The sequence below is a fragment of the Falco cherrug genome, chromosome 8 (genome assembly GCF_023634085.1).
Source record: "Falco cherrug isolate bFalChe1 chromosome 8, bFalChe1.pri, whole genome shotgun sequence".
NCBI lineage: Eukaryota > Metazoa > Chordata > Aves > Falconiformes > Falconidae > Falco > Falco cherrug.
In genome coordinates this window covers 26,958,283-26,983,668 of record NC_073704.1, presented here as the reverse complement: position 1 = coordinate 26,983,668, position 25,386 = coordinate 26,958,283, and the positions used below count along the sequence as shown (strand labels likewise).

At 51.4% G+C, this 25,386-nt stretch overlaps 1 protein-coding gene across 3 annotated transcripts in view; it reads left to right on the top strand.

Moving 5' to 3' along the window:
- The window catches only part of IGFBP2 (insulin like growth factor binding protein 2), a 94,331-nt gene that overhangs the window by 19,272 nt on the left and 49,673 nt on the right, over nt 1–25,386 (top strand). The window contains exon 1 of one of the 3 annotated variants that reach the window (XM_055718433.1): nt 11,110–11,619. The exons of the other annotated variants lie outside the window; for them this stretch is intronic. Coding sequence (XP_055574408.1) covers nt 11,217–11,619 — 403 coding nt within the window. The 5' untranslated portion in view covers nt 11,110–11,216. Of the gene's footprint in view, nt 1–11,109; nt 11,620–25,386 lie in introns of those variants that run through there. 3 annotated transcript variants of the gene reach the window in all.

Below are 25,386 nucleotides of genomic sequence, written 5' to 3'. Positions count from 1 at the left end.
CTTCATGTGAGAGGTTACCGTTGTGCTGGACTGGGTGCATCTACTTGCTTTTGTGGAGAAAAGCAGGTGCAGAGGGCAACCGTGGTGATTTTGCAAGGAGCAGTGTTGGCTATAAAAAGCCACACGGTTGGGTCCCATCTCTGCCACACCAGGGTGGGTTTTCTAGCAAATTCCCAGCAGTGGGGTGCGTGTGAGGTGTCCTAAGAAAGATTCTACCTGTCTTGGAGGATGCAGGTGAAAGAGGGGATATTGCAGTGCCATGTGGATCGTGCTGAGCTTGCTATAAAAACTCTCCAAGTGCTTAACACTACTGTTGAATGTGAATAGTTCGTCTGGAGAAGCCGACATTTCCCCACAGGCCATGATTTAAACCTTGTGGGAGCTGGTGTGCAGGCTGCTGGTTGTGTGTGTACACGGGAATCCTGGCTGGCTCCCATGCAACTCCCTGCCCTGCCCCATCCCATGAAACTGGGAGATGCAGAAGCTATTTCCTAGGAGATCTTTTGTGTTTATGCTCTGCTGGGTCGGGCTGGCCCACGAAAGCCATTGGGCTGGGGCTTGTTTCTGTAGTGGCTGGAGGAGTTTGAAAGCTGGACGTCTTCTCACAGTGCCAGCTGCGCCCTCATCTCCTCTCCATGGGGCAGCACAGTCCTGCTTGGACAGGATGGCAAGACCCTCCTGACATCCATCTCCTGCTCTTCTAGGCACGTTAATGCAGCACTGGAAAGCCGTGTTCATCTCCCGCAGGAAGACAGACACCCAAATCTTGAGAACCCGAGCTAGAAAAAGCTCGTTGCATTGAGATGTTGGGTAACTCAGAGAGGTAGAAGTGGCAAGAAGATCTTTCTTCTTTTGTTAGCTGGCCCTGCATCACCTTCTGTACCCACTGCGGTTTCTAGCTCTGCCATGCCTGTGTTCGGTTCCCGCTGCGCCCCCACTTGCAGTCCCGCTCGGGCTGCGCGGTGCGGACCCCGACGCGGGGCCGGGCTGGCCGAGCGCAGGCGGCCGGCAGGGGGCAGGCGAGCCCAGCGCGCCCCCGCACCGCACCGCCCCGCACCGCCCGCCCCGGGGCTGGGGGGACACCCGCGGGGGCTGCTTGGGCTCCCAGCAGGCAGCATCACCTTACCCAGCCCCTTTTCCTCCCCTCTTCGCCTGGCTGCATCGTAACGTTTCTCCTGGCCAGTTAACACCGTATTTTATTCTTTGCTACATCTGTCTCCTGACTGGTACTGGCACGATCTTATAGGTAAAATTGTTTAGCTATTTTTCAACCTTACATGTGGAGAGATACAAAAAGTAATTTTTGTATGGGCTTTGTTTCCTGTGTCTGTTTCCTGCTGTTTTGGAAGACATCTTCCTCTTTCTTTGGTCCACTTTGGCCCTGGGACCTTGACAGCTGATTCCCTGGAAGAGCTGCTGTTCCTCCAGCCTGTCTGCTATAAGCAAGGAGCAGCTCTGCTCAAGGTGCTCAGATGGTGCCTGCTGCTCCTTCACAGCTCTAGTGCATCCATGCATTCACGTTGTTACCTGTTACTGTTCCAGCTGGCAGGTACACAGTCCCACATGCTGCAGGACATAATTCTCCTAATGAAGTCGCTTTCTTTCTGGGAATGTGCACTGTTCACCCTTAGGCCTGGCTGAGGTTTAAGATTTAAGATTTAACTAGCAAATTTTTAAAAAAGGCAAGCTTGAAGTGAAGCAGATATTTCTGTCTTCTTTTTTGGGGGGACGCTTTCTCTTTGTTCTCAGGACAAATTAGTGTGTGTGCATCATCAAAGTGATTTAAAGTGTGGTTCAACTCTCAAAAGACACTATGGAAAAACAGCACCAGTTGTTGTGCATTTGCTTCCTTTAAAGGGTCAGAATTGGGCTGTACTTGCTGCAGGCTGGGAGAGTTAAAAATGCAGTAGGAAATCATACTCATTTGCCTTTGAATGCCTGTAGTGCACAGGCTGCTGGGTCTCAGGCTCTTCTGAAAAATCCCAGCAATGAAGGTAAGTAGGCTTTACTCCAGCTCACAGCTGTTCTAGTAGGTAAAAAAGTGAGTAGCTGGTTTATTGCCTAAGATAAAGGCTGTGTTTGCTCTTGACTGCTCCCCCCTGCAGCCACACCAGCAGCGCCTGCCAGGACAGTGACCTATGGGAGAGGCAGATGCTGGAGGACAACGGTGGATGTGGCACAGAGCAAGAAAGCAGATTAGCAGGTTCTGGCTGAGTGGATATACCAAAATCCAGGGTGTTGCATAGGGCTTGGGGATGTAGATTCGGACCTGTTGATTTAGAGTTGGTGGGTGAGGGAGGAGAACCTGTGTTTGCAGAAGGCCCGTTAGGAAACAGCTTTCTCTGGTGGGATGGGTTTCATTTGGAGTCTGCAAGAGACAATAAACAGGAAGTCCCACAATGACATTTTTATGGAGCTGCTTTGCAGAGTGGGGCTGCACTTTAAAATCCAATTTTAGTTTATTTGAGTGGGAGAGTCCTCAGCTTTGATGTCGACTTGCTTTCAAAGCGGTGTGATAGAACTTGGCTCATGCAGCTCTGATGTCCAGGCAAACCTGTGATCCGTGATCTGGATCCCTCCTGTTATCTTCCTAAAAGCCCTCTGTCCTTTCATTGGTCTACACTGGTGCTCATGCTTTGAGATCTTGGCTGTAGTGTTTTTGTGAAGGGTTAATTAGCAAATTGTATTCTGTGGCAGAGATGACTTCATTTTAAGGTTTAAGTAGCTTTGTACATCAGGCCAGTAAAATATTCTTGGAAATAGACACAGAGCTATAAACACAAAATCATACTCTACTGCTGAGTGGGACACCAAAATTTTTAATAAAAGCTCTGGTTAATAACTAGCATCTGATAGCAAGCAATGAGGAGAGGCTGCAAGCTGGAGAATCAATCTGGAGAAGAGAAGGTAAGAGCTAATTGCTGTGTTTGACTCTCCAAAGGGAGGATTCAAGAGGATGGAGCAGATCTCTTCTCAGAGGGACACCATGAAAGGACAAGAAGCAATAGGGACAAGTTGCTATGAGGAAAGTTTTGTCTCAGTAAAAAGAAAACAAGTTCACAAGGAGAGTGGTTTTGCCCAGAGAGGCTGTAGGATCTCCATTCCTAGAGATATTTAAAACTGGACAGAACAGACCCTGAGCTTTTTCCAGCTCTGAAGGGGACCTCTGGAGGTTTCTAGCTGAACCCTCTTCTTTGCATGGTATCTGTTTGCTTGTGGTTGGGGGCTCCAGGAGGTGCTGGGTTGTGGGATCGCCAGGTGGCCTTTTCTTGGGGTAGGAGTACTATACAGCCTTGGGCAGTGGTGGCCCACCCTTGTTACTTTTGTCATGCATTTTCTTGAGGAAGGTGTCCACGTCAGCAAGGAAGGGGAGAGCTTGTTAGTCCAGCTCGTTCTCTGTAACAAAAATTGGTGAGGGTCCAGAGGAGCAAGCCAGAAATGAGCAGTGATGCTTGGACAGAAGGTCGTGGAAGAGGTCTTGCTTGTGGGCTGCATGTCACTGCTTGTACATGCTGGCACATATAAACATACTGAAGAAATGGAAAAAAGTTGCTGCCGTGGGAGCGTCCTGCAAGGGGAAACCCACCTGCCAGGCTGCCCGGCTGTCTCAGCAGGGCTGCAACAGTGCAGGAGGGCTCATCCCATTACCTTGGAGTGAGATCATCCAGATCACCCCCTCTCACACCTGCCTTTACAGGTAGCGTGCTTTAAAGCATATGGTTAAATATTCTGAGTTGAGGCCCTGTGTTTTTCTGATGGCTTCTTGGTTAAGTACCGTTATGGGTCGAACAGCTGTGATGCTCACCAGAGATGTTCATCTGTAGCTGCTAGCAGAAAAGGACACCTTTAAACAGGGTTGGTTCCTCAGTCTTTCTTCTGTGCTGTTGCTGAGGAGGGCAAGGGGATTTGTCTGGAGGCAGAAAGGTAGAGTTGGTGTTGCCCCAAGATGCCCTACAAGTGGTCTCTGCCTTTACCACTGAGGAAGGACAGAGGTGGGACAGAGCTTGTGTGAGATCAGGGGAGCTGTGGGGTGAGGACCTGTTTCTGCAAGATGCTCTGTCCCCTCAGCTCTTGGCTCCATCTCCCTCTGCCATGGCCACACCTCCAGAAATGAGTCAGACCCAAAAGAGGTGCAGACACAGGACCAGGGAAATGGGACTAATGACATTCTTGGTTTAGGAGTTGGTAGGGAGTCAAAGGCAGCACAGCCCTGCGTGTTCCCAAATCCTGGAGTAGCTCCTGTTCCTCAACAGCCAGGAGACTGCAGGGGCCTGGGGTTTCCTTTGTGTTAGAGGTAAATATCAGTGCACCTTCAAATACTTCTCTTGCCCTAGGAGAGCTCTGTGCTCTGGGTTAAGATCTGAATGGTCTGCCTTGTCCCCAGCCAATGCAAGACTCTTCCCTGTATTTTTTCCAGTACTTGTTTTATTTGTCCCAGGAGATGAATATCAAGTTACTTCCCTAGGAGGCTTTGACATAGGCAGCTAGAGACCAGCAGCTGGAGGCTTTTCTTGATATGTAGTCACAGCACACCTCCCTTTCATTTGTCCTGTTCCATCCAAGCACTTTCCATGGGCTAGCATAAGAACCCCTGCTCCTCCTGGGGCTGCAGCCCCTTTCCACTCCATTCCTGCATGCAATGTTGTTACTCAAAGCAGTATCTCGGCGTGGTGCCTAGGGAAGAGCTGTTTTCTCTCCTGAGTAGATTCTCCAAAGCTGTTATTACTTTCCAACAGCAAATACAAAGCAAGTGGAAATGCTGGCTGATGCTGCTAATAAAATTCTTAAACATCTATGTGAGCTTTGAAATGCTTTCATCCCGCTGCCCTGCTCAAGGGGTACCAGACATGAAGGGAAAGCCTGTCAGTGTAAATGTCAAAGGGATCTGTGGGTTCTTATATTTGTCAGGAGGATGCTGCCCGTTTCCTATTCCCACTGTGTCACAGGGCTGGGAGGCTGTTCCAGCCCTTTCCAAGGAGCCAGACTCTAGCATCTGGACTCACTTAAACAAAGGGATTTTGAATCTAACTTTTGTCTAGGGATCTAAATCCCCTGGAAACCAAGGAGCACATTGGAAGACTCGGTAGGTGCCCATGAGTTTGTGGGAGCACTCCTACCATGCAAGGGAAATCAGGGTTGGGTGGCCTGGAGAGGGAAGGTCTCTGAGGCCAAAGGAGGTGGTCCTCAGGTAAGAAGCTAGGGCTGTTAGCCACCAAACCCAGAGAGTATTAATCCCCATTCCCTATAGGTTAGGGCTGGGATTCTGTGGTGTTTGAAAACTGTGGTGTTTGTGGTGCTGTAGTTTTAGGGTCTTTGCAAAGTCACCTTTTGCTGATATCCTGAGCACTGCAACTTAGAAACCGTAAATACAGAAACTGTGGGTAGTACCAGGTACTTCAGTCACCCAAGACCCACTTAAAACAGAGACGTGTTTAAAGTAGAACATTTCTGCAAAGATGTGCTGCCACCTTGGACTGAGGTAAAGGCTCTTCTTTCCCCTCCCTCATGTACATCTCCTTCATCCTTGCCATGTCCTTTTCCAACAGCAATTAACCCTGGTACCAGCTGAAATCAAGGGCCATCTCCATACAAATCCTCTCTGCTCTTGATTTATCATTTCTATAAGGCAAGTCACTGTGCCTGACCATCCTAGGTCAATATTTAAGCCTTTTTGCATCACCTCCTCCTGATCTGCTTCTTGGTTTTAAGCTGCTTTGTACACCTGAGACTAATAAAGGCATCTTTGAGGGATGCTTAGGGATGAGTGAGTAGTTTGGCTACTGGTGTGTCCAAATCCATCCATAGCCTCTGCTATGTATGTCATCTACAAGCCTGTGCTACGTATGGTAATAGCAGACCAGACAAACCCGTGGCACCCTGCGTCCCTCCCCTGCATCCTTGCTGGAGAGCAGCAGTGCCTGAGAGATGGGCCTGAAAACCACCACTGCTTTATGCCTTCCAGCTAATGGGGGGTGGTGGGGGGTGTTTAGCTCTGCTAATCTCACATCAGTGTTGGAGAAACCTAAACAAACCAGCCTGGACCACTCCAAGGCATTCATAATTAACTGGATCAAGCTCATAGATAATGAGTTTAGGGCTGCTCTAAAAACATCTCAGATAAGGTAAATGTAAAAACAAGTGGCCTATAATTGGCCCTTCTGCTGACATCTGAACTCTGGCCAGGCTAATGCACCTGGGGAAAACAATTTGAGGGTAGAGGGGGGCCTGGAACATCAGGCAGGTTCAGACCTCTGAGCATGACCTGTGGAGCAGCAGAGCTAAGGGTGAGGATCAGAGCCGCAGGAGCTCATGGGGCACCCGCACTCCTCGCGCTGGAGCCAACCAAGCTCCAGAGAGCAAGTGCTGAGGGAAGCTTGAAACATGCGTTTTGGTGCACGAGGAGGACAAGAGGCTGAAATGTAACTAGTTGCAGGGCAAACAAAAAACAAGTCACCACCAGGAGTGAAGGCTGGAGGGCAGGGGCAGGCAGAGTGTGCTGGGGAGCCCTGCAACAACCAGCCTAGGTGGTGCAGCTCTGCCCTCGCCTCGTGTGGAGCAGGGGGAGTGCTTGGAGCCCACTCATTAAATAATTTATTTTGCAAGCCTGCCATTTTCAGTGTGATTGCCTTGGGGAGCAGCTGGCACTGTGGGCAGGCTGGATCAAGTGGGTCCCGTAGTGCCTCCTGTAGGAGCCCTGCTCAGCTCACTCCCCATCACCCCGACTTGGTGGGCAAAACTGCTGACCTGGGGTGTCTGGAGGCGAGTGAAGTTTCACTCTCCCTGCTCCTGTGGCCTGGGGACAAGGTGGCATGGGGCTGGAGCACTGGGGAGTGTGGGGGAGATGTGGTAGGGAGCCTTTTCCCAAATGCCAGTGTAGGGAAGGAGAGCTGGGCTTGTGGGTGAGGTGGGATTTCCCTCCAAGAGTGTGTGAGGGAGCTCTGGCAGCTTGACCGGCTGCTGAGGGGAAAAGCGTGCTGGCCAGCAAGAGCAGGGCATCACTCAAGACCATGAATGCGCACATATCCCATGAAGAGGCTTAACATCACCGTAATTGGCTTTTAAAGCTATTTTGGTCCATTTGAGGGGGAGACAGGGTCTCCCCTGCAGATGACAGAGATCAGGGTGGAGTTTCTTCTGCCCCCACTACTGACTCACGCTGACCTTGGGCATGTCCCCCTGCCACCCGCCATGGAGGGACGGGAGCAAGGGAGGGCAGACCCCTCACTGTCCCACCCTGGTGTGCTTCGTTCTGAGTCAATGGCAATTCCCCGGTCCCAGGTCCTCAGCAAACTTTTACTCATAGCCAAAGTTTGTCAAATCTTCAGGAAGAAAGCCAGACGCTGGCCACCAAATACGGACATCAGGCCCAGCATGCATCCACACAGCCTTCCTCCTCACAGCCTTCCCTTCCTCATCACCTGCCCCTCGCCATGGCAGCTCTGGGACATGGGAGGCTTTCTCCAGCGCTCACCATAAAGCACTTTGTGTCAATCTATTGAAAAGGAGGCCTTTAAAAATAGTGAGACTGTTTTATTCTTCTTTCCTCTTCCCCCCGCCCGCCCCTTACACACTCACACTGAGCTGAAAATGGGGGAAAGAAAAACACAGGAGGACACATTGTTTTCTCCCCCCAACACCCCCAACCCGGAGCTGTAAAATACTTCTTAATCATTGGGAGCAAGAGGATCTCTGTGCTGGGCCTCCACTTTTTGTTTGTGAGTTTATTTTTCCTAATTCATCCTTGACAAAGGACAGAGCCATAAAAGAATTGACCAGCACGTCTGTGGGAAAAAACTGCCCTGAAAAGGGTCGGAGGAATACTGTAGCATTTCCAAACAATTCCAAGGACTAAAGCCTCTGTGAGATGCAGCTTCAGCTATAACTTGCCTTTCTAGGAACAAGCCTACATCTGTTTGGCAATGCCATATTTTGTAGGGTAAAATAAACCCTTGAGAACAAACAGGCCAGCTTATCCAGAGGGGTAAATGCCTGGGAACAGAGCTCACTTGTTAATCCTAAAACTGTCAGCAAAGACCCACTGGAGAAATTATAGCTGGCCACGGGCACTCAAGCTGTTTTCCCTCTGCCTCCCTGCCTCCCCCCATCCCCACAACAGCTGTAAAATCTTCTTTATTGTTCTGCTGGAGTTGGAGAACAGTGCAGAGAGGGCTGCAGGCTGAGGGCTGCAGCAGCAGGGGCAGGGGGAACGACTTGATCCATTGTGTCTGCACCGGTGCTATTGCTTCGGTGGTGGACAAAGAAAATGACAGCAATAAAAGACGGAGAACAGCCTGAGCACCTACTAAAGAGGCATATGAACAGGAAATCCTGGCTCGTTCCCACATCTGAGCTGCGTATGGTTTCTTTCCCTCCAGGATCATTATGTTTAATGTTCTCCTGCAATTCAGGCAGCTGAGCTGATGGAGCCCCTCCCCTCCCCCCCTCCTTTCCCTTCTCTCATCGGATTTTGAGCCCTCCCTGTGGCAAAATGATTTGTGCACAAGCAGCCTACACAACGGTGCTTATAAGGAATTTGCCCCTGCCAGGAGTTATTAATGGCACCCCAGTAAATGCCCCCAGCAAAACGGGCCGCTGCAAGCATCAAGCGCGTGTTGAAAAATCGGTTTTAAATCGTCCCTTGGGGAATGACCTATTGGCCATCTAAAAAATGCAGGATTGGTTCGCTGTATAATTAAGTTCAGGCCATCTCTTGTGCTTACACACGCAGAAACCCAGATGTCAGCTTGGTACGAGTCAAAGTGCTGGGCTGCTTTTAAAGCACTAGAAGACAGACCGCGAGGGCATAACATTTGCCACTGGAAGAAAACCTACTTTGAATACTGGGAATATTTAACTGACTGCAACAGATAATTAGCCAAACCCTCTTACGCCTCCAAATATAGATTCATTAGTCATATGAAAATATCTCATTGGAACCAAATGTGAGTCATTAGTGAAGTCAATGGCAGATCATAAAAAAGGTACCGAGAGCCTCCTTCCCCCATCCCCGAGAAGTCGTGAGTGTGCGGTGAAAATAATTCTCTCCATTGTCTATTGAACATCTGCTGGCAAATCTGTTTTAAAGGGAGGCTTTTGAGGGGCTGCTTGTGTTCAGGGCTGTGCATCCCATTTTCCCACTTTGCAATTTGTGGGAGTAACGAATGTAAAGTCTGTGCTGGGCTTTTTTCTATTATTTGTTTCTTGTCTTCTTGAAGAGACTTCCTTGAGTCACTCAGGCTAAAATTCAGGTTCCGTAATACAAAAAGGAATTCTGTAACGTGAAGTGGAATAAAAATACCTTTGTTATTTGCTTCTAATTTCAGGGGAACATTTTTGTTGGCTGGGAGTTTCCGAGTCCCCAACACTCAGAGCAATGACTGCTGCAAGCAGCAATAAGCAGCAACAAGTGCTACAGTCATAGGGACCCCAAAACTAACTGGATTCCTCCAGAGGCACAATGGGGATGGTTAAAATCACTGTCCAGCTTAAGCAAGATGCAGACAAGCAATGGTGTATTTTAACAAGTAAAGCAAATGGGCAGCTCTTCCATGACAAGGTATCGGCAGTGTGGCGGGCAGCCGGAGAAAGGGACCATGCTTTATTAACTCTGGTAAAACCTGAGTTATTGCTTGGGAAGTCCCAGGGATGGGGATGGGACTGTGTGCTTGGTCCCAGGATGCATCGCAGGGATTTCATGGAGCACGCTGAATGCCGCAGGCCATCATCCCACCCTGCGCTCGCGGATCCCACAAATAAACATGTTGTTCTATAACTCCAGGGCCGTGAGTAATCCTGTGCACAAAGTTGTGCCACACGAGTCATCATCAACAGCAGCATTTTGCATTTTTCTTAATTTGAAAAAACCAAAACCAAAACAACAAAAAAACTACAGCAGCAAATGTTAACTCTAAGTACCCCAAAGCTGACACTCCTGCTGCTGGGGGAACTCGGGCTGCCTCAGTGCCTGACTTTAGCCGTTCAACCCCACAAAGATATTAACCAAGTTTTCCAGTTTCATAAGCTCGGTTGCATTCCCTTGGCTTTGTTGTTGTTATTTTCATTAGTCAAAAAAGTCACCTTTGTGTAACAGCCCTTGTACTTAAAATCCTCTGTGTAGCCTGGGTGTTGGGCAGAAGGGAGAGGAGTGTGTTAGGGTTTGAAATGGGTATTTCACACCAAAACCCCAAAGCCCGGAGAACTCAGCCTCTGCATCCCTGGCCACACCCCAGCTTTCGGGCACCCTGGCGAGGCAGGGGAGGCACCGAGCCCGCCGCAGCTGCAGCTGGCTTTGGTCTGGGGGTGTAAATGCCCTGTGGGGAGCCAGGCTGGAGATGTGGGCAGCCCTATGGGCACAGAGCTCTGCCACTCCAAGGGGGCTCACCCAGCCTCAGGGCCTGGTTCCCACCGAGGCAGGATGGCCTCGGTGGGGTGGGGAAGGGGGAGGCTGGATGGCAGGACTGTCCCTGAACCCAGGTTTTTCCCACCCCATCCCCACAGCGGGACCCAGCCTGAGATGTGGCTGCTCATGCCTGGTCTGGCACTTCTGGGGCAAGGGGTGAAAGTGGGCTCCCACCTGCCCCCAGCCCCCCTCCCGTCTCTCTCTGGTGCTGTGGAGATCACTCGGTCCGTCCATGTCCCCCAGCACCGGGTGTCCCTGTGGGGCAGGACCCCAGCTCTTTTGTGAGGTAGGGTCTCCATCCCTCCCCGCACTAGGCGTCTCTGGGGCAGGCCTCACTCGTCCCCGTGGGGCAGGCTCGATTGCCCGGGTGCGGCCCCGCTCTGCCCAGCGGGGCAGACCCCAGCCTCCTTGCGCGGCAGATCCATGTCCCCCGTGGGTCACACCTCGGCTCCCACTGCAGCAGGCCCTCGCCCCGTGTTGGTCAGACCCCCCATTTCCTCTTCAGGGCACCCCCAGCCTCCCGTGCGCCAGCCCCAGACCTCCCGGAGCCTGATGCCCTCTCCCTGTGGGGCAGCCCCCCTTCTCCCCTCCGGGGCAGCCCCGACCCCCCGCGGGGGGGCGGGCGCGGGGGCGGCTCTAGGACCCGGCGGCGCCGCGGCGCGCCCGGCCCCGCTCCGCTCCGCGCCGCGCCGTGCCGCGCCGTGCCGTGCCGTGCCGTGCTGTGCCGTGCCGCGCCGTGCCGTTCGGCTCCGCGCCGCGCCGCCGGGAGGCCGAGCGGCGTGTCCACCTGCCGGCCCCGCCGCCCGTCAGTCCCGCCATGGCGCTCGGCGCGGTCGGTCACGGCGGCGCGGCGCGGGCCGCCTGGCCGCGGCTGCTGGTGGCGGCGGCGGCGGCGGCGCTGGCGCTGGCGGGGCCGGCGCTGCCCGAGGTGCTGTTCCGCTGCCCGCCCTGCACGGCGGAGCGCCTGGCCGCCTGCCCCCCGGCCGCCCGCCCGCCCTGCCCCGAGCTGGTGCGGGAGCCGGGCTGCGGCTGCTGCCCGGTGTGCGCCCGCCTGGAGGCCGAGGCGTGCGGTGTCTACACGCCGCGCTGCGCCGCCGGCTTGCGCTGCTACCCCGACCCCGGCGCCGAGCTGCCCCTGCAAGCCCTGGTGCAGGGGCAGGGCACCTGCGCCCGCCGCCGCGACACGGCCGAGTACGGCGCCAGCGCCGAGCGCCCCGCAGGTGAGAGCGCCCGGCACCGCGCCGCCGGCACCGGGGAGCGCGGGCCGGGCGGGGGGCTCGCGCAGCCGCGCGCGGAGGACGGGGGCAGCGCGCGCCCTGCGAGCGAGGGAGCGGACGCCGCGCACCGGGAGCGGGCGGCGGCGCCGGGGTGCTGGGCGCCGCGCTCCGGGCACCGGGGACCCTCTGCATTGCGCACCGGCCGTGCGGCACTGGCACCGGGCACCGCGCTCCCGGGACCGAGCGCCGGGGCAGCGGAGCGCCGGCACGTCCCGGGGACAAAAGGGTCCTGAAGGGTGGCCTAAAGGGGGTGCCGCCGGGGCAGAGGGACCCCTCGAGAGGGCAGGGAAGGGGGATTCCGGCGGGAAAGGAGGGAGAGGGCGTCCGGGGAGGGACAGAGGGGGCAGGAATGAGAGGGGCGCTGGAGGGGGGAGGAAGGACCGTGAGCGCATCCCTGGGCGTGAGGGGAAATGGGGATTTGGGGGGTACATCTGCCCCGGGGGTCGGAGGGGTTTCCTGCTGGCACGGGGCAGGAAGCCCAGGGGTGGGGTGTCACAGGGGGAATGCAGGGACTGTCCGGGGCGGGGGCAGGGCAGGGTGGAGGTTGGGGACTCGTAGAGAAGAAAACCCACGGGGGAAGCTAAGGGTGAAGTTTGGGGGGGATGCAGCTGAAGGGAGGGGGAGCTCTTCGGGGAGCAGAGGGAGGTGGAGGTTCGCATTTGGGTTTGGCGCCGGACTGAAATTACCCCGGAGGGTGACGGATGCCCCAAAGACACGGGGAGAGGCGGTGCGGGAGGACCGTGTGCTGCCTGGTGGGAAGGGGGTGGCTGGGGGACTGCGGGGGCCCTGCTGTGCCGGGAGCCCGCTCCCTGTGGCTGCTTTCCCGGCAGAGCCCACCCTGGAGTTGGGGTGGCCGCTGCCGGCTGCCGTGGGGGTCCTGGCCCCCTCTGGTCCCCCTGGTCCGGGCACTGGGTCCTGGGGGAAGAGGAGAGTCCCCCGAGGGCACAGCCCCGAGGACGGGGATGCAAACAGGCTCCTGACCTGTTGCTGCGCCTGCTGTGGGAGGCAGCGCTCCAGGGGGTGCCGATACAGCAGAGATTGGTTTATTGATGCCTCCTCTCCCTTGCGATCCGCCGCAAGCTCTTTCCCTTTTCGTGGCATGTTGAAAATTGCCGAATCAGGTCTGGGAGTAGAAACCAGCACTTTCTCCTTTGAAATCACCCCTCCTTGGCTCCTGCCTCCTTGCTGGTTTTGCTTCCTTGGCTATGACTGGGGCTCTGACCCTGTTTGCATAACTAGTTCAGCAGCACGACTTTGAATTCCTTCCCTTCCCTCTTGTTGAGGCTTTATTTAAAAGCGCTCTGAACCGGGCTGTACCTCTTGGCTTCACTCACCGAGAAGGATGCGAGTGCAGCTGGGTACCTGCGCATGCTGCTACACTTGAGGGGGAGAGATGGAGAGAGGGGAGTGAAATAACAACAGCAGCAGGGAAAACTTCAGACGTTGCAAGGTGCTGCTTCTGTGCACCCAGGCTGCCATGCTGTGGTCCCCACTCCTGCCCCCCTCCTTTGCCCAGCTGCGAAGGGCTGTGGAGAGCCGGGAGTCTGGAGAACACGTTGATGTGAAATCTTGCTTGACTACGGAATATGGGTGTCAAGGGAATGAATTTTACACTCTCCAGAAGAAGCCAAGGGCGTTCAGATTTAAGGAATCTGGCGCTGACTTCCAGGCTTATGCTTTTACAAGAAGTTGGGGGGGGGGGGGGGGGGGCACGGAGAGCATTGCAGTGATGGGCTGAAAGGTGATTTTCTGAATTAATGCTGCTTTTATGGACTTCATTTCAGAATTATGTTACTTCACTGGGTATTTTGCTTGATTTTATTATCTTTATTCCTTTACAATGGATGTTATTTATTTGTATCTCTGTGTGTGATACACACACATAAATAGCAAGTTTAAGAACATTTTAATGTATTAGGTGCTCTGTAATGTCCATAGGGGGTGAATAATAATACTAGCACAACCTTAACGAGCGTGATGTGAAACATGCAGCTGGAATATTCACAGTTGAGCATGTCTTGGCAGAGGAGCTTGGACATCCAGAAAAGGGTTTGCTGTCTTCAGATTACAAAACTTTTAACAGGTTGTTGTACCCATTAGAAAAAACAAAACAAAACAAATCAAAACACCAAAGCAACCGAACCCACAACAAAAACAAAATCCAAATCTGCCAGCTTCGCTTGATACTCTTCTGTTCAGACTCACATCCTCGCTTCCATCTGTAGGGTGCCTGCAAAACATGTACGAGGGAGAGTTTGCTTTTCTTTTAAAGCAGTGACAGGGAAAGCAGTCTGGCACCCAAAAGAGCAGGGATTGGAATTTGCTTTCAAATGCTGATGTTGAGCTAGTTTCAAGAGTGCCCGAGAGCAGTTTTTTGCCTGCAAAAGGCAGGTGTTGAGGCTTTTTTTTTTTTTTAAATGTACTTAAAGGTATTTGCCCATTTTCCCCTTTCCAACTTGAAAAGGCTCTTTTGGCTAATTCAGGACTGGAATGCAGAGCTCGTGCTATTTCTGAATTAAGAGGTTGGCAATTTTTTTTGTCCCTGATGAGAGGCAGAAGGATTGCCCAAATGAAACAAGGAATAAAACTCTGCAAATTCTCCTGCTGTGGCTCCAGCATTGTTTAGTCTTCCACATAGGTCTGTAAAGCCAATCCTGAAATGGTTGTAGATGGAAAGTAACATAAACCACCATGTAGCTAGGAAGCAGGGGATGTTGCTCATTGCACAAGAGGCTTTGGGTATTTTGAAGATGTTGGGAATGTTGGAACAAAATAGCAGCAGTCTGTGGAAATCAGTCTGAGAACTTCTACCCCCTCCCCGGGGAGAGGAGTGCAGGAACTCCCACCGGTGGTGGGAGCGAGGTGGAGGCTCAGCACCTCCAGGGATCAGGGCCTCTGGAATAGTTTTGATGCCACTGGACCACGCTCCTTTACAGTTTATTTCAGGTCATTGCGTAACAAGCTTTACGTACTGCTGGCTGGAACTGCCTGAACTGGGGACAGAGGGTTGTTACTGTGCATGCAGAGCTCGCAGAGTTCATGCCAATCTCGAGTGTGTTTATTCTTTCTGCCCCTCAGCGAGATTGGCATGCTGTTTTGCAGATGGACTAAATGATGTGCCCGAGGTCGACCAGGACACAGGGAGCAGGGTGAGGGATGTCTGTGCATGGTGTTAGCAGTCTGCATCCTGGCAGATAATGTCCCAGTCCCTGAGAGCCATCTTCTCTCCAAGCAGATCTGAATGGGTCCTGGAGACACAGTGTGCTTTGAGAGGTGTTGAAACATCAGGTACCGTTAGGGTCTCTCAACCTCTCCAGTCTCAGCTGGAGGGTGGGGATGCTGCCTTCTGCTGTGGCTATCATGAACTGGAATCGGGGGCCTTGCATGGTCTTGTCCAGCTCTCAGCTGCCATGTCCTTCTCCCTTCCTTCTGCTGGGTTTACTCTAACCTTGTGTCAGAGTAGGCTGGTTCAGGAGCTAATCCTGCAGAAAGCCAGCCCCAGGAAACAAGTCAACGGTTTTCTGTCAGATCATTGACCTGAACTGGCTCAGAGTGCAGCAGGGTGCCGGTGCTGTTCCAAGGTGGGAACTTATGCTAGGAGGTGGAGCAGAGCAGACCTGAGTGGTCAGCAAATGTCCTAAATTGTCTTGCCCAAATTATGAGCATAGCTCATAACATCTATTTTCTCCTAATGGAGACAAGGTCCTTGGAATAAAACTTGTTCCACTCTGAAAAAAAGGTTCCTGAGCGACTGCTCAGAGCTGACCAGTTAAGGGAATTTTTTTCCCTTTTGCCAGTGCAGTTCAGTTGGGTTTGTAGTATTGTTTTATTTTGTTGTTGAGATATTTGTGCTAATTCAGTGGTATCTGCCTCAGAACCCACTGCTGGCTATTAAGTCCTGCCTTGGAATCTCACTTCTTTATTAAAACAAATGTGGTTTTTTTTTAATTCCTTGCCAGTGCAAAGTAACCTTTCCAAATGGAAAGAGAGCTGTGCAAAGAATGTGGCTCCAGGCAAACTTGAACTTGCAGGGCTGGGTTTGCCTCATTCACCTGGTCAGGGACTCCGCTTTGAACTCCCATGATAAAAAAACAGCGTCAAAATAGTTAACTGTTAAAAACACAGCTTGCTTTAGCATCCAACTAAAATCCTTATTTGGGTAGCCCCAAATGCCACACATCCTTCCTTATGGGTCAAATGTCAAAACCTCCATTTCCCCTTGGCAGGCAGCTGCTAAAAGACAGTTTAATGTATTGCTGCAAAACACAGAAGACTCTGAGGTTGGAGGTAGCATAATATAAGTGGAATTTTAACAGCAACTTGAAAACCATGCCAGTAATGCTATGAGTGCATTTTTCATGTCCACTGAATTGCCAGGAAGACTTCTGCTTTCCTCCTGCTTTTGTAAGGAAATAAAGCATCCATCATGATCCGCATGTGCACGCGTGTATCTGTCCTTCTGCCCCCACAACTTCTGACCCTGTCAGTCAAGTTGACCAGATCTAACAGAGCAGTTAACGTTCTGAGGGGGCTGTGTGGCTAAAAAGTGGGCGAAGGGTAGAGGAGAGCCAGGCTATGAGTGTCCCCCTTGTCCTGTGTGAGATGCCTTTTGAGGCAAAAGCACACGACCAAGAGGGAGGTTATTTACAAGTGCTGCAACCAGGCATTCAGCCTGGCTTATGGAAGCTTGGACATTGCTAGGCACCAGCGGAGCCAACGGCAAGAACCAGATCCACAGGAGTGTGTTTATAGGTCCACGGCCACTGCAGCGGCTCTGCCCAGCATAAACTGAATGTCTGCAGAGCTCCTTGCCTTGGAAGAAATTATTAAAAGTGAAATGCAATTAATAATAATAACAGCTCTAAGGATGATATGTGAGTGAAAAAACCACACAGCTCATCTGTCCTCACTGCCTCTGGGGCTCTGCCAGTAGGTGGGCCAGGTCTCCAAGCAATTTTGCGGCAGCTGTGTCGGGTTAAGAGCTAACCTGGTCGGGCCCTGGGCTGGCTGTCGTCTTTAACTATTGAGACAATAAATAGCACCTTGTGGAGCAGCTTCTTGAAAATAATGCTACCCCCTGCTCCAGTCCCACTAGTGTCTGCTGTGGTGGGGTTGATGGTGGTGTGAAAATGGTGGTTTGGAGGGAGGGGGAAGCTTGGGAAGATTTCAAGGCTCTGGCCCAAAGGAGAAATGTGTTTTCATGCCGTCCCTTGGCAAATGATCCGTTTCCTTCTTGCCCTTCGCAGTTGTTTCCTTTCCTCTGGGTTTCAGGCTCATTCTCGCTGAGCATGGTATTTGTCAAGCGAACAGCAAGAAGCCCTGTCTGTGAGAAAGTCCATCTCGTTTGTTTTATCCACATCCAGGAATTGAGCCGAGGTAAACAATTCAGGAGGCAAAACAGTGAAAACTGGAATGTGAGAGGTATGTTTGTGTATGGCTCTGTACGAGACCTGGCTGCAGCGTTAGTTGAGGTTAATTTATCTGCCCGATGGGCAGCTGTTGCTGTTACCTACAAATGCACCTGGATTTGTGAAGCCAGGGTTTCACCCCAGTGGCCAGCAGCACTTCTGGACCTGCTTTTCCTGGTTGCGTGTTCAGCACCAAGGAGCTAGGAGAAAGAGCTGTTTCCCTGGTGACTTTTGGACTGGGCAATTCCAGCTTTCTCAGCATTGTTTTATCTGCCTTCCCCCCTGGTGCTGATTCCTGCAGGGAGGATCTTTTGCTCTAGGCAGACAGAGTAAGAGGAAGGCTAAGGTAAAATGCAAAGATGCTTTTAAAGCATTTCTGTTACCAGAGGAGGGCTGAGCTTTGTGGTGGTTTCCAGGTGTAAGAATTCCTGTTTTCTTTTCTTGAATCAGGATAAAATATATAATTTTGATCCAGTGGCTGCTTAGCAGACGCCTTCCATATCAGAGGGTGCCAAGCTGTTGGCCATTGCATGCGCTTCACTATTGCTTCCACCCTTCTTCAGCCCTGGCTCCTCCTTGGGGAGGTGCTGCCTGAATGAGTGTGCGTGTGACTGCTTTTGAGGGTGTCCTTTAGCAGCGCATACCGAACACAGTGGACTTGGCTTTCCCTTGTCCTTGCTGACTGTTTGCATTTGCCAGAAGAGGCAGGTTTGGCCTCGGTGGAAGAGTGAGCGAGGCTTTACCCGATGGCATTAGCCTTGTGGGGAAAGCTGTGTTAGTGCCCTGTGTCTGTCTAGGGGAGGGAGTTGCCTTGTCTCCCTTTGCTGTGTACCACGCAACAGCATGCTGCCTCATGGGTGCTGAGTGTGCTATGGGGTTTGGAGACTAACCATGGTGCATGGGCCTGGTGTGGACTTCAGAGAGAAGGAAAGATCCTTGCTGGGGGTCCTGATGTGCAGCTTATTCTTAGCTGTGTTTCATCCCTGCTGAGCTGATTTCGTGGCAGTTACGCCCAACTCCCCCCCCCCCCCCCGGTCCTGGCGCAGATCCTTGTGCTCCATCATACAGGTCTTGGTCCTCGTCTGGACCCTGGGTGAGCCATGATAGGGAGTTAACCCAGCGAGACCTTCACTTTTCTGGAAGCATGAGTTTTCTGCCAGTTTAGCAGATTGCAAGTCCAGTCTTACTATCATTTCCACAAAGATAAACTACCTTCAGCAGACTGAGTCTGACTGAAACATCTTTGCCTACTTTCAGCAGTCATTGCCAGCAAGCTGGGAGGTGTTTCTCATTCACGAACTGGCCAAGCATGACCTCATTAGACGTGCGAGTTGACACCTAATTATGAGGGAACGTGATGGGGTGGCTTTCCTAGGCAAAGGCTTAAGAGAAAGGGGTTTGTGCAATTATCAGAGCTTTGCTGCAGCCCAGCATTTGACAGCTTGTTGTAACTGCGTTATTGATTGTCTTCTGTTCAGCGTTCTGCCCTACACGTAATTTAGCTGGATACCAGTGGGAAGATAAAAGTCTCTTGCTGCATCAGCTTATGGTAGAAATACATTTTTTTAGAAAGGAAAGGGTCAGTAATCTCTTGCCTTTTACAGACCAGAATACTGGGAAACATCAGGTCACTTTTATAAGCCTTAAACTATCCTTTGACATTGCAGCTTTTATTCTGAAGAAAGCTGCACTGTGCCTCTTGGCTGGTAAGGGAACAAGTTCACTGCCTGGTGCTCCTGTAGTCAAAGATCCCATTAATTCTGCCGGCCGCAAGGAACGATTTCTTGGTAGTTCATTCTGGACTGTAATTGAGAGTGACACAAAGCACTGCTGGGAATTGGACCGTGTTGAAATCCCAGCTTTTCCTTACAATTTTCTGCAGACAAACTAGCTCAGGTGGGATGAGGGGATTTCTAATGCTCTGCCCTTGAAATTAATAATGTTTCCAATACCTTACTGGCTGGAAGCAATTTTAGAGAGGAGTTTTTGTGCCTCCTTGCAGCTTGTCCTTGTAGCCAGGTGATGCAGGATGCCTACAACAGTGACATGCTGTTGCAGTCACTTGCACGGCATCATCTATGGGAGGGACATGTAGTCCTATAATGTCTGGAAAATTCATGAAGCTTTTGCAGTATTTTTGCTCAAGACCACAGCAAGATTTCCATGTAAGAACTTGCTTTTCAGACCTCAGCCAGGGTAACCTGTTGTCAGCATTTCTGGCTAGCTGGAGAAGACCTAGTCCACGCTAATAGACTTCTCTTGGCTTGGTGAGAAAGTTGTCTGATAACCTTCCCATATTTTCCTCTTGCTGTTTTAAAACTGGAAAAGGGTGGGTGCCAGATGTCCACGTCCCAGGAGTGCTCGCTGTTCAGTCTGGGGGAAGTGGTGGGTGAGTTGTTGAAGGTGTCTTTGCAGGTTTGGGTGTCCTCCAAGACCTTTTTGTACCTCCAAAGATCAGGTGTATGTGTCCCAGTGTGAGGTGTCTCCTGCAGGGTAGGGAGTGCCCTTGTATTTTAGAAGTTCCAAATTTTGCTCTTGAGGGGAGCAGGACAGATCTTGAGTGGCTGCAGTGAAGGCAGAAGAGTAGAAACAGTGAAACTGGATAGAATCTGACCTTTATTTGCATTTGGAAAGTTGCTCAGGGGTCATTTTCTGTATGAATCCAGGAGATTTTGTCTGTGGTGCTCAGCGCGCCGTTCGGCTGCAAGCTGAGCTGGGGGGAGACGCAGGGTTTGCGACCGGCACGATGGCAGCCCTCCCACACAGCCCATGTGGAAACGCTCGTCTCCCGTTGCTTTCAGCGGGTGAGCGGCTCGCCTCCATCTGGTGCTGTTTCATCTGGCACTTCAAAAGCAAGCAGAAATGGGGAGAGGAACTCAGGTTTAGCAAAGAGGAATGGCATGAGGAGGAGGAGGAGGAGCAGGAGGGGCGACCGGCATGGGGCTCCATCCTGCCGCGCTGTTGGAGCCCAGAGCTGGTGCTGGTGCTCGGCCTTGCAGCCCTGGCAGGGATGTGTAGCTACAGAGGCTGTGGGTAATCCAGGGCAGCTGGCTCAGGGGCTCCTCGGGACGCCTGGTGTGTGTCCTGTGGGTCCTGGCTGCCGGGGGCGTTCGGTGTGGAGGTTGTAGGGTCAGAGTGGTTGGCCACCATGGTGTTGCTGTTCCCAGTGAAGCTAACCTAAGAGTTCCAGGGTTTTCCGTGACTGTTGTTTGTACCTCCTGGTCCCCCTCACTCACTCCACAGTGCCTGTGCTAAAGACAAATTCCAGTTATATTGGTGAATTATGTCCTGCTTCTTGGGGACAGTTGTCAGGGGTGCTGCAATCCACCCTCCACGTGGTAGCTGCTTTGCTCTTCTAGGTTTGCAGCTGAACCAGCGTGAGGAAAATGCTGAACAATAACATTATAACAAGTCTTACCACTGCTTTCTGAAGGCTTGAAGAACTGCTCCAGACTCCATCCCAGGCTCTGAAAAGGCACCTCTTAGTCCAGCTGGTCAAGGACAATGTTCTTGTGCTGGAACCTTCTTGCACTCTGCACTGCTGAGCTCCAACAGCTGTTCTTTTTCTAGCATAGTACCCACCACTAATCAAGGGCCATGAGTCTGATACAATCCCTGATGTGCAGAGGGCACTGTCCTTTCTTCTGAACGTCATATGAACCAGGTTGATATAATGGCAGGGAAATCACTGCTGCACCATCTTGATCTGACTTTGGTGTGAATGGACAGGTAAATCATCTGCCGTGATGGAAACTGGGATGAGGAGCCCTAAAGCAGTGACTGGCTGTGGTAGGGGACCTCTTCCTTTGGCCATGGTGAACAGTGCTGCCTCCATGGCTTGTGCACAGGTGGTTTTGGGAGGATTTTCGGTTAGACTGTTAGAAATCCAAGTTGTTACAGACAGTCCATTACATAGGACGTTTGGGGCAAAGGTCTGGAATTCTAGTGGTCTTCAGGGAATATTGCCATTCCTGGGACTGGATGGTGGGACAGCACTAGAGGTACTATTTAGAGGCTAATGCTCTGATCCATCCCTGAATTTAAAGACCAGTCCAGAACTGGGAGGGAGAAATGAGTCTATGGCAAAATGGTGTCTTCTTACAGTAACAGGTCAGCCCTCTGTGGGTATGCTGAGTAATTCTGTTGTTGTTGATTTTAGTGGCTAAAATAAGTTTATTCCATGCTTTTTTTTCCTGCCAGGCCCCACAGACCTGTCACCCCCATCTTGCAGGGAGCGAGACAGATTCCATTAATTCTTGTGCATTATTGAGGGATTTCAGTCCATGAGGTTCTGGCCTGGAATTTCTCTGTGGAGGAGCCTGGCTTCCCACTGCCTGCAGAAGGGACCTGAAAAGCTCAGCTTCATAGCATGCCCAGCTGGGTGGTGGGAATAGAACTTCTGATGTCTCCAGGACAAATTCGGTACCCTGCTCCCTCAGGGCACCTGTCACTGAAAGCATGGCCAAGGCTAGGCAGGTAGAAATGGTTGGTCCACAGACCTTTGAATAATGCTGAAACGGCTGATTCAGGCTGATTTTGGAGGTCTAGGAAGGTCTAGACCTCTGTGCACATGACTGGGGCATGCTTGGTCTGGGGGCACTGGGAAGAATTTGGCACGGAGCCCTCTGACGCAACTCTCTTGTTTAGTAAAACCCGGGCTGTGGGAGTCGGTGTGAGGAAATAACAACATCCACTTTGGTTTCTGGATCTGGAGTCTCTGTCCCAGGGGCCGGTGGGGTGTTGCAGAAGGCCACAGGAATCCTGCTCATGACCACAGCCAGATTAATAGCCATTTTGGCAGCTTTTCAGGAGTGAGGAATTTGGCCACTTTCACAATAATGGCTAGAAATTCCACATGAAATAATTAGTTTTATTACAGGACATGTCCTTCCTGCTCCTCCAGGGCTGCCTGAAACACTGAACTCATTACATGAAGAAATGAATACAGTACTAAAAATAAGATCTGGTATCCCAAGCCTTTGTGAGGAAACACTCAGAGTGTACCAACATCCTCTACCAGACGTGCTTCCCAGGCTGTGGCTTTTGGCCAGATGAGATCTAAACCAAGTTGGAGATCAACTGCAGCCACTGAAACACCCCAGCCTGCTCCGTGAGGGTGCCTTCTCTCAGCCTCTTGGCCCCTGCTCAGATTTAGCCATTCATCTAGGCTTCTTAATTACCTCCATGGTTTCAGTTTGATGCAGTGTTCAGGTCTGAACCTTGGTTGTCGTGCAGTGGAGGCTGCAAACCTTCAGCCTCCTCTCGCCATAGGCTGGGTTTCTGTAGCACTGTTCCTGTCTTGCAAGGACACCCTTTGCTTCTGTGGCAGTAAAATGCAAAGAAATACCCTTGAGAAAGGGTGCTCTGCATTTGAGTTTTGGTCAAGGGTATGCCATAAAAATGACAGCATGGGACTTTGAAAAGGTCTGCTCGAGTGTAGTCAGAATAACATTAGACTGAGTAAATATTCTGGGAGCCCAGAGCTCATAACTTTCCCTTGCTTACTTTTGCAGGGAGTCAGCCTGTAGAAACTTATCGGTTCTCACATGGCTTTTAAACAAAGGTTGACCATGGACTCAGTGTGCTTTTATTTTAATCCCTTTTTAGAAGTGCTGATGTTGTCTTGACATTTGCCTGCTGGTAAGGGGCAGGTGTGCAAAATGCACACTGCTTGACGGTCGTTCCACTGTTTGCTTTATGAATATTGCTTCAGATACTTGTGTTTGGACAGGGGGTTCTCCTTTTGAGTCCAGCCCCTCCTTTCTGCTCAACCCCACCTTTGTGAACCAGGGCTTGCCTTATTTGCTTTTTTCCCCCCCTTGTTTTTGATGAAGTGAGTTCAACATGGCAAAGCAGACTGGGGAAGTGGTAAAGTTCCTGCAGGTCCCACTGCACAAAGCATGGTTTGGTTGGTGCTCAGCCCTCCTGAGAATCGTGGTCTTCATCCTGCAGGGACTAAGGCCAGATGAGCTGACAAAGGGCTGATTTTCAGCGTTGACAAAGTATGCCTGGTAAAAAAGAGGAAAAAAATGATAATTAAGAGATAGATTCTTCTCATCTCAGACAACTGGAAAGCTTCTGTCTTTCTAGTAATGTTTGTTACTGATTTCAGTCATTGCTTTACTCCATCTTTGTGTTTATTTTTTTTATCAGGCCAGTTTTGAGGATTTGTTACCTTAACCCCTGGCCATTAGGCTGGTCCTTCATGTGCTGAAACTGACCTTTGCAAATTCAGACCATGCTGAAAGTGCTTGGGCAGTGCAGATATGACCAGGCAGCAGACCAACCTGGCCAAAGGTCCATCAAGCCCATAATCTTGCCTTCGGTGGTAGTCAGCAGTGCACAAATTTGGAATTTATGAAGAGTATGGAGTGAGCCTTGCAAGGTGGTAACAGTGCTGTGGAAACCCATCATGCTGCTGACGCCACTGAGCCTGCGATTAAGGGATTTCTAGAGCACAGACCTGTCTGCTGGCTGCTCACAGAGGTACCTTCTTTGTTGGGTGAGGTGCCCTCCTGAGTTCTAGAAGTGAGGCTTCAAGTGCTGGAGGAGGCAAACAAACCCTCAGCTGTGTACATCACTGCGGTGTGTTGAAGCTTTGGGATAGGAAGATCCGCACGTACGAGACCAATTTGGGATTGCTCTTACAAATCCAGTTTGCTACCTGTTCACACCTCCTGGCGCCTCATGTATCCAGGAGCAACAGCCATGATGAGAAGGCAGGTCCCATTACTTGGGCTGTGCCCAGTGGAAGCACAGCCTTGCCCAGATCAGGTTTTTCCCTGAGTTATGTGCTAGGAGAGTTCAGCCTCCAGGTTGTGATTGCTGGCACTGTCCTGTCCCCTGGAGCTGATCAACCCTAGCAGAGCTGAAATGTGTCTCAGCTGACCTGAAAAACTGCTTATGATTGAAATGTGGTGGCCCCCTATAAATATTTAACTAAGCCTGTGTTTGTTTTTTTTCCCTAGTTCTTCTCTTTTCTTTTTCCCAGACTGTGGGGATAGTCAACTGAATGCATATCCCCTTCATTGCATCCCATGATGAAGCAGCATTTTTCACAGTGAAATTATGCATCTTGCTGTCTCCCATCATCATTACCCATGTTCAAGACTGACATTGAGCTCAGTGTTGAGTTTGTGAATGCTCTAGTGGGAGGGTTTACAACCCGCTGTGGGCTGCCCACTGCCATGTATATCATAAGAAACTCTGTAGAGTTGCCATATAAACTATATCCTAAGAAGCTCTGTAGAGTGTGCAGTAAGCTTTTGCAGCTCTCTTGAAGCAGTGAACTCCCATCAGATTTACGAAACATTTTAATGGGGGAAGTTCCCAAAATTTTGTCCACGAGAGTTGTGGATGGGTGGGACTTCAGGCTGTGTGTCAGAAAAGTGTCTGCAGTGCAAGGCTGGAATTAGTGCAGTAACATGGCAAAGAAGGTTCCTCTGTGAGCTGCTGGCAAACTGGGCTGTGCTTTGGAAATCCCTGAAATTGTGGGCTGAGCAGTGTCATCAGCATGACCTGAGCTGGGATGACTGCCTGAAGCTGGTACCTGGGGCTTGTTGTGCAAGGTGTGCAGCCTGCCCTGTACTGGAGTAATGCCGAGCTAGGTTGCTCTCGTCTCTTTCCAACCGTGTAAGCATGCATGGTGCCTGGAGGGCATGTAGCCACAGCCTGGCAACAGCTGGGACATGCTAGATCAGATTCTGACCCTGTGATGGAGTTGGGGAGTTCGGTGGGAGGTGCTGGCTTCGTTGCAGGAGCAATGCCATGAGGTAGGGTCACTCACCGTTGCAGCTCAACACGGAGCAAATGCAATCTCCCCATTGTGGTGGTGGTGAATGGCTGCATTTCAGAGCCAGAGACATGGTGTTGGTTCCCCTCTGCTGCAAAGCCGGCCTTGCACAGCGCAGGGCTGGTGCAGTGCGATGCAGTGTTGCCATCCTGTCCTGGTTTGCGTGTCAGAGAGCAGGGCTTTGCTGTTTTCTGCTGGTGTGTCAGACCCTGAGCCAGGGTTGCAGGTTTGCTTTTTTCCCACCTAGGCGCATGCATCTGTTTTAAGGCAGCCAAAGTGCACGTCGGGCAAGACTGAACCTCCCCGAACCCTCCCAGCTTCCCAAGGAGCCGGTGTGGGGACCTTGGAGCAGGTTTAGACACCAACTTTTGGGCAAACATATGTTGCAATGATGCCTGGAGGGACTTCTGTCCCGGGGGCTTTCCTGTAGAGAGACATACCCGGGAAGCAGCAATAGCAAGTGACTAAATGTCACGGTTACATTCTTGCCATCTGAAAAGAGCTCCCTAT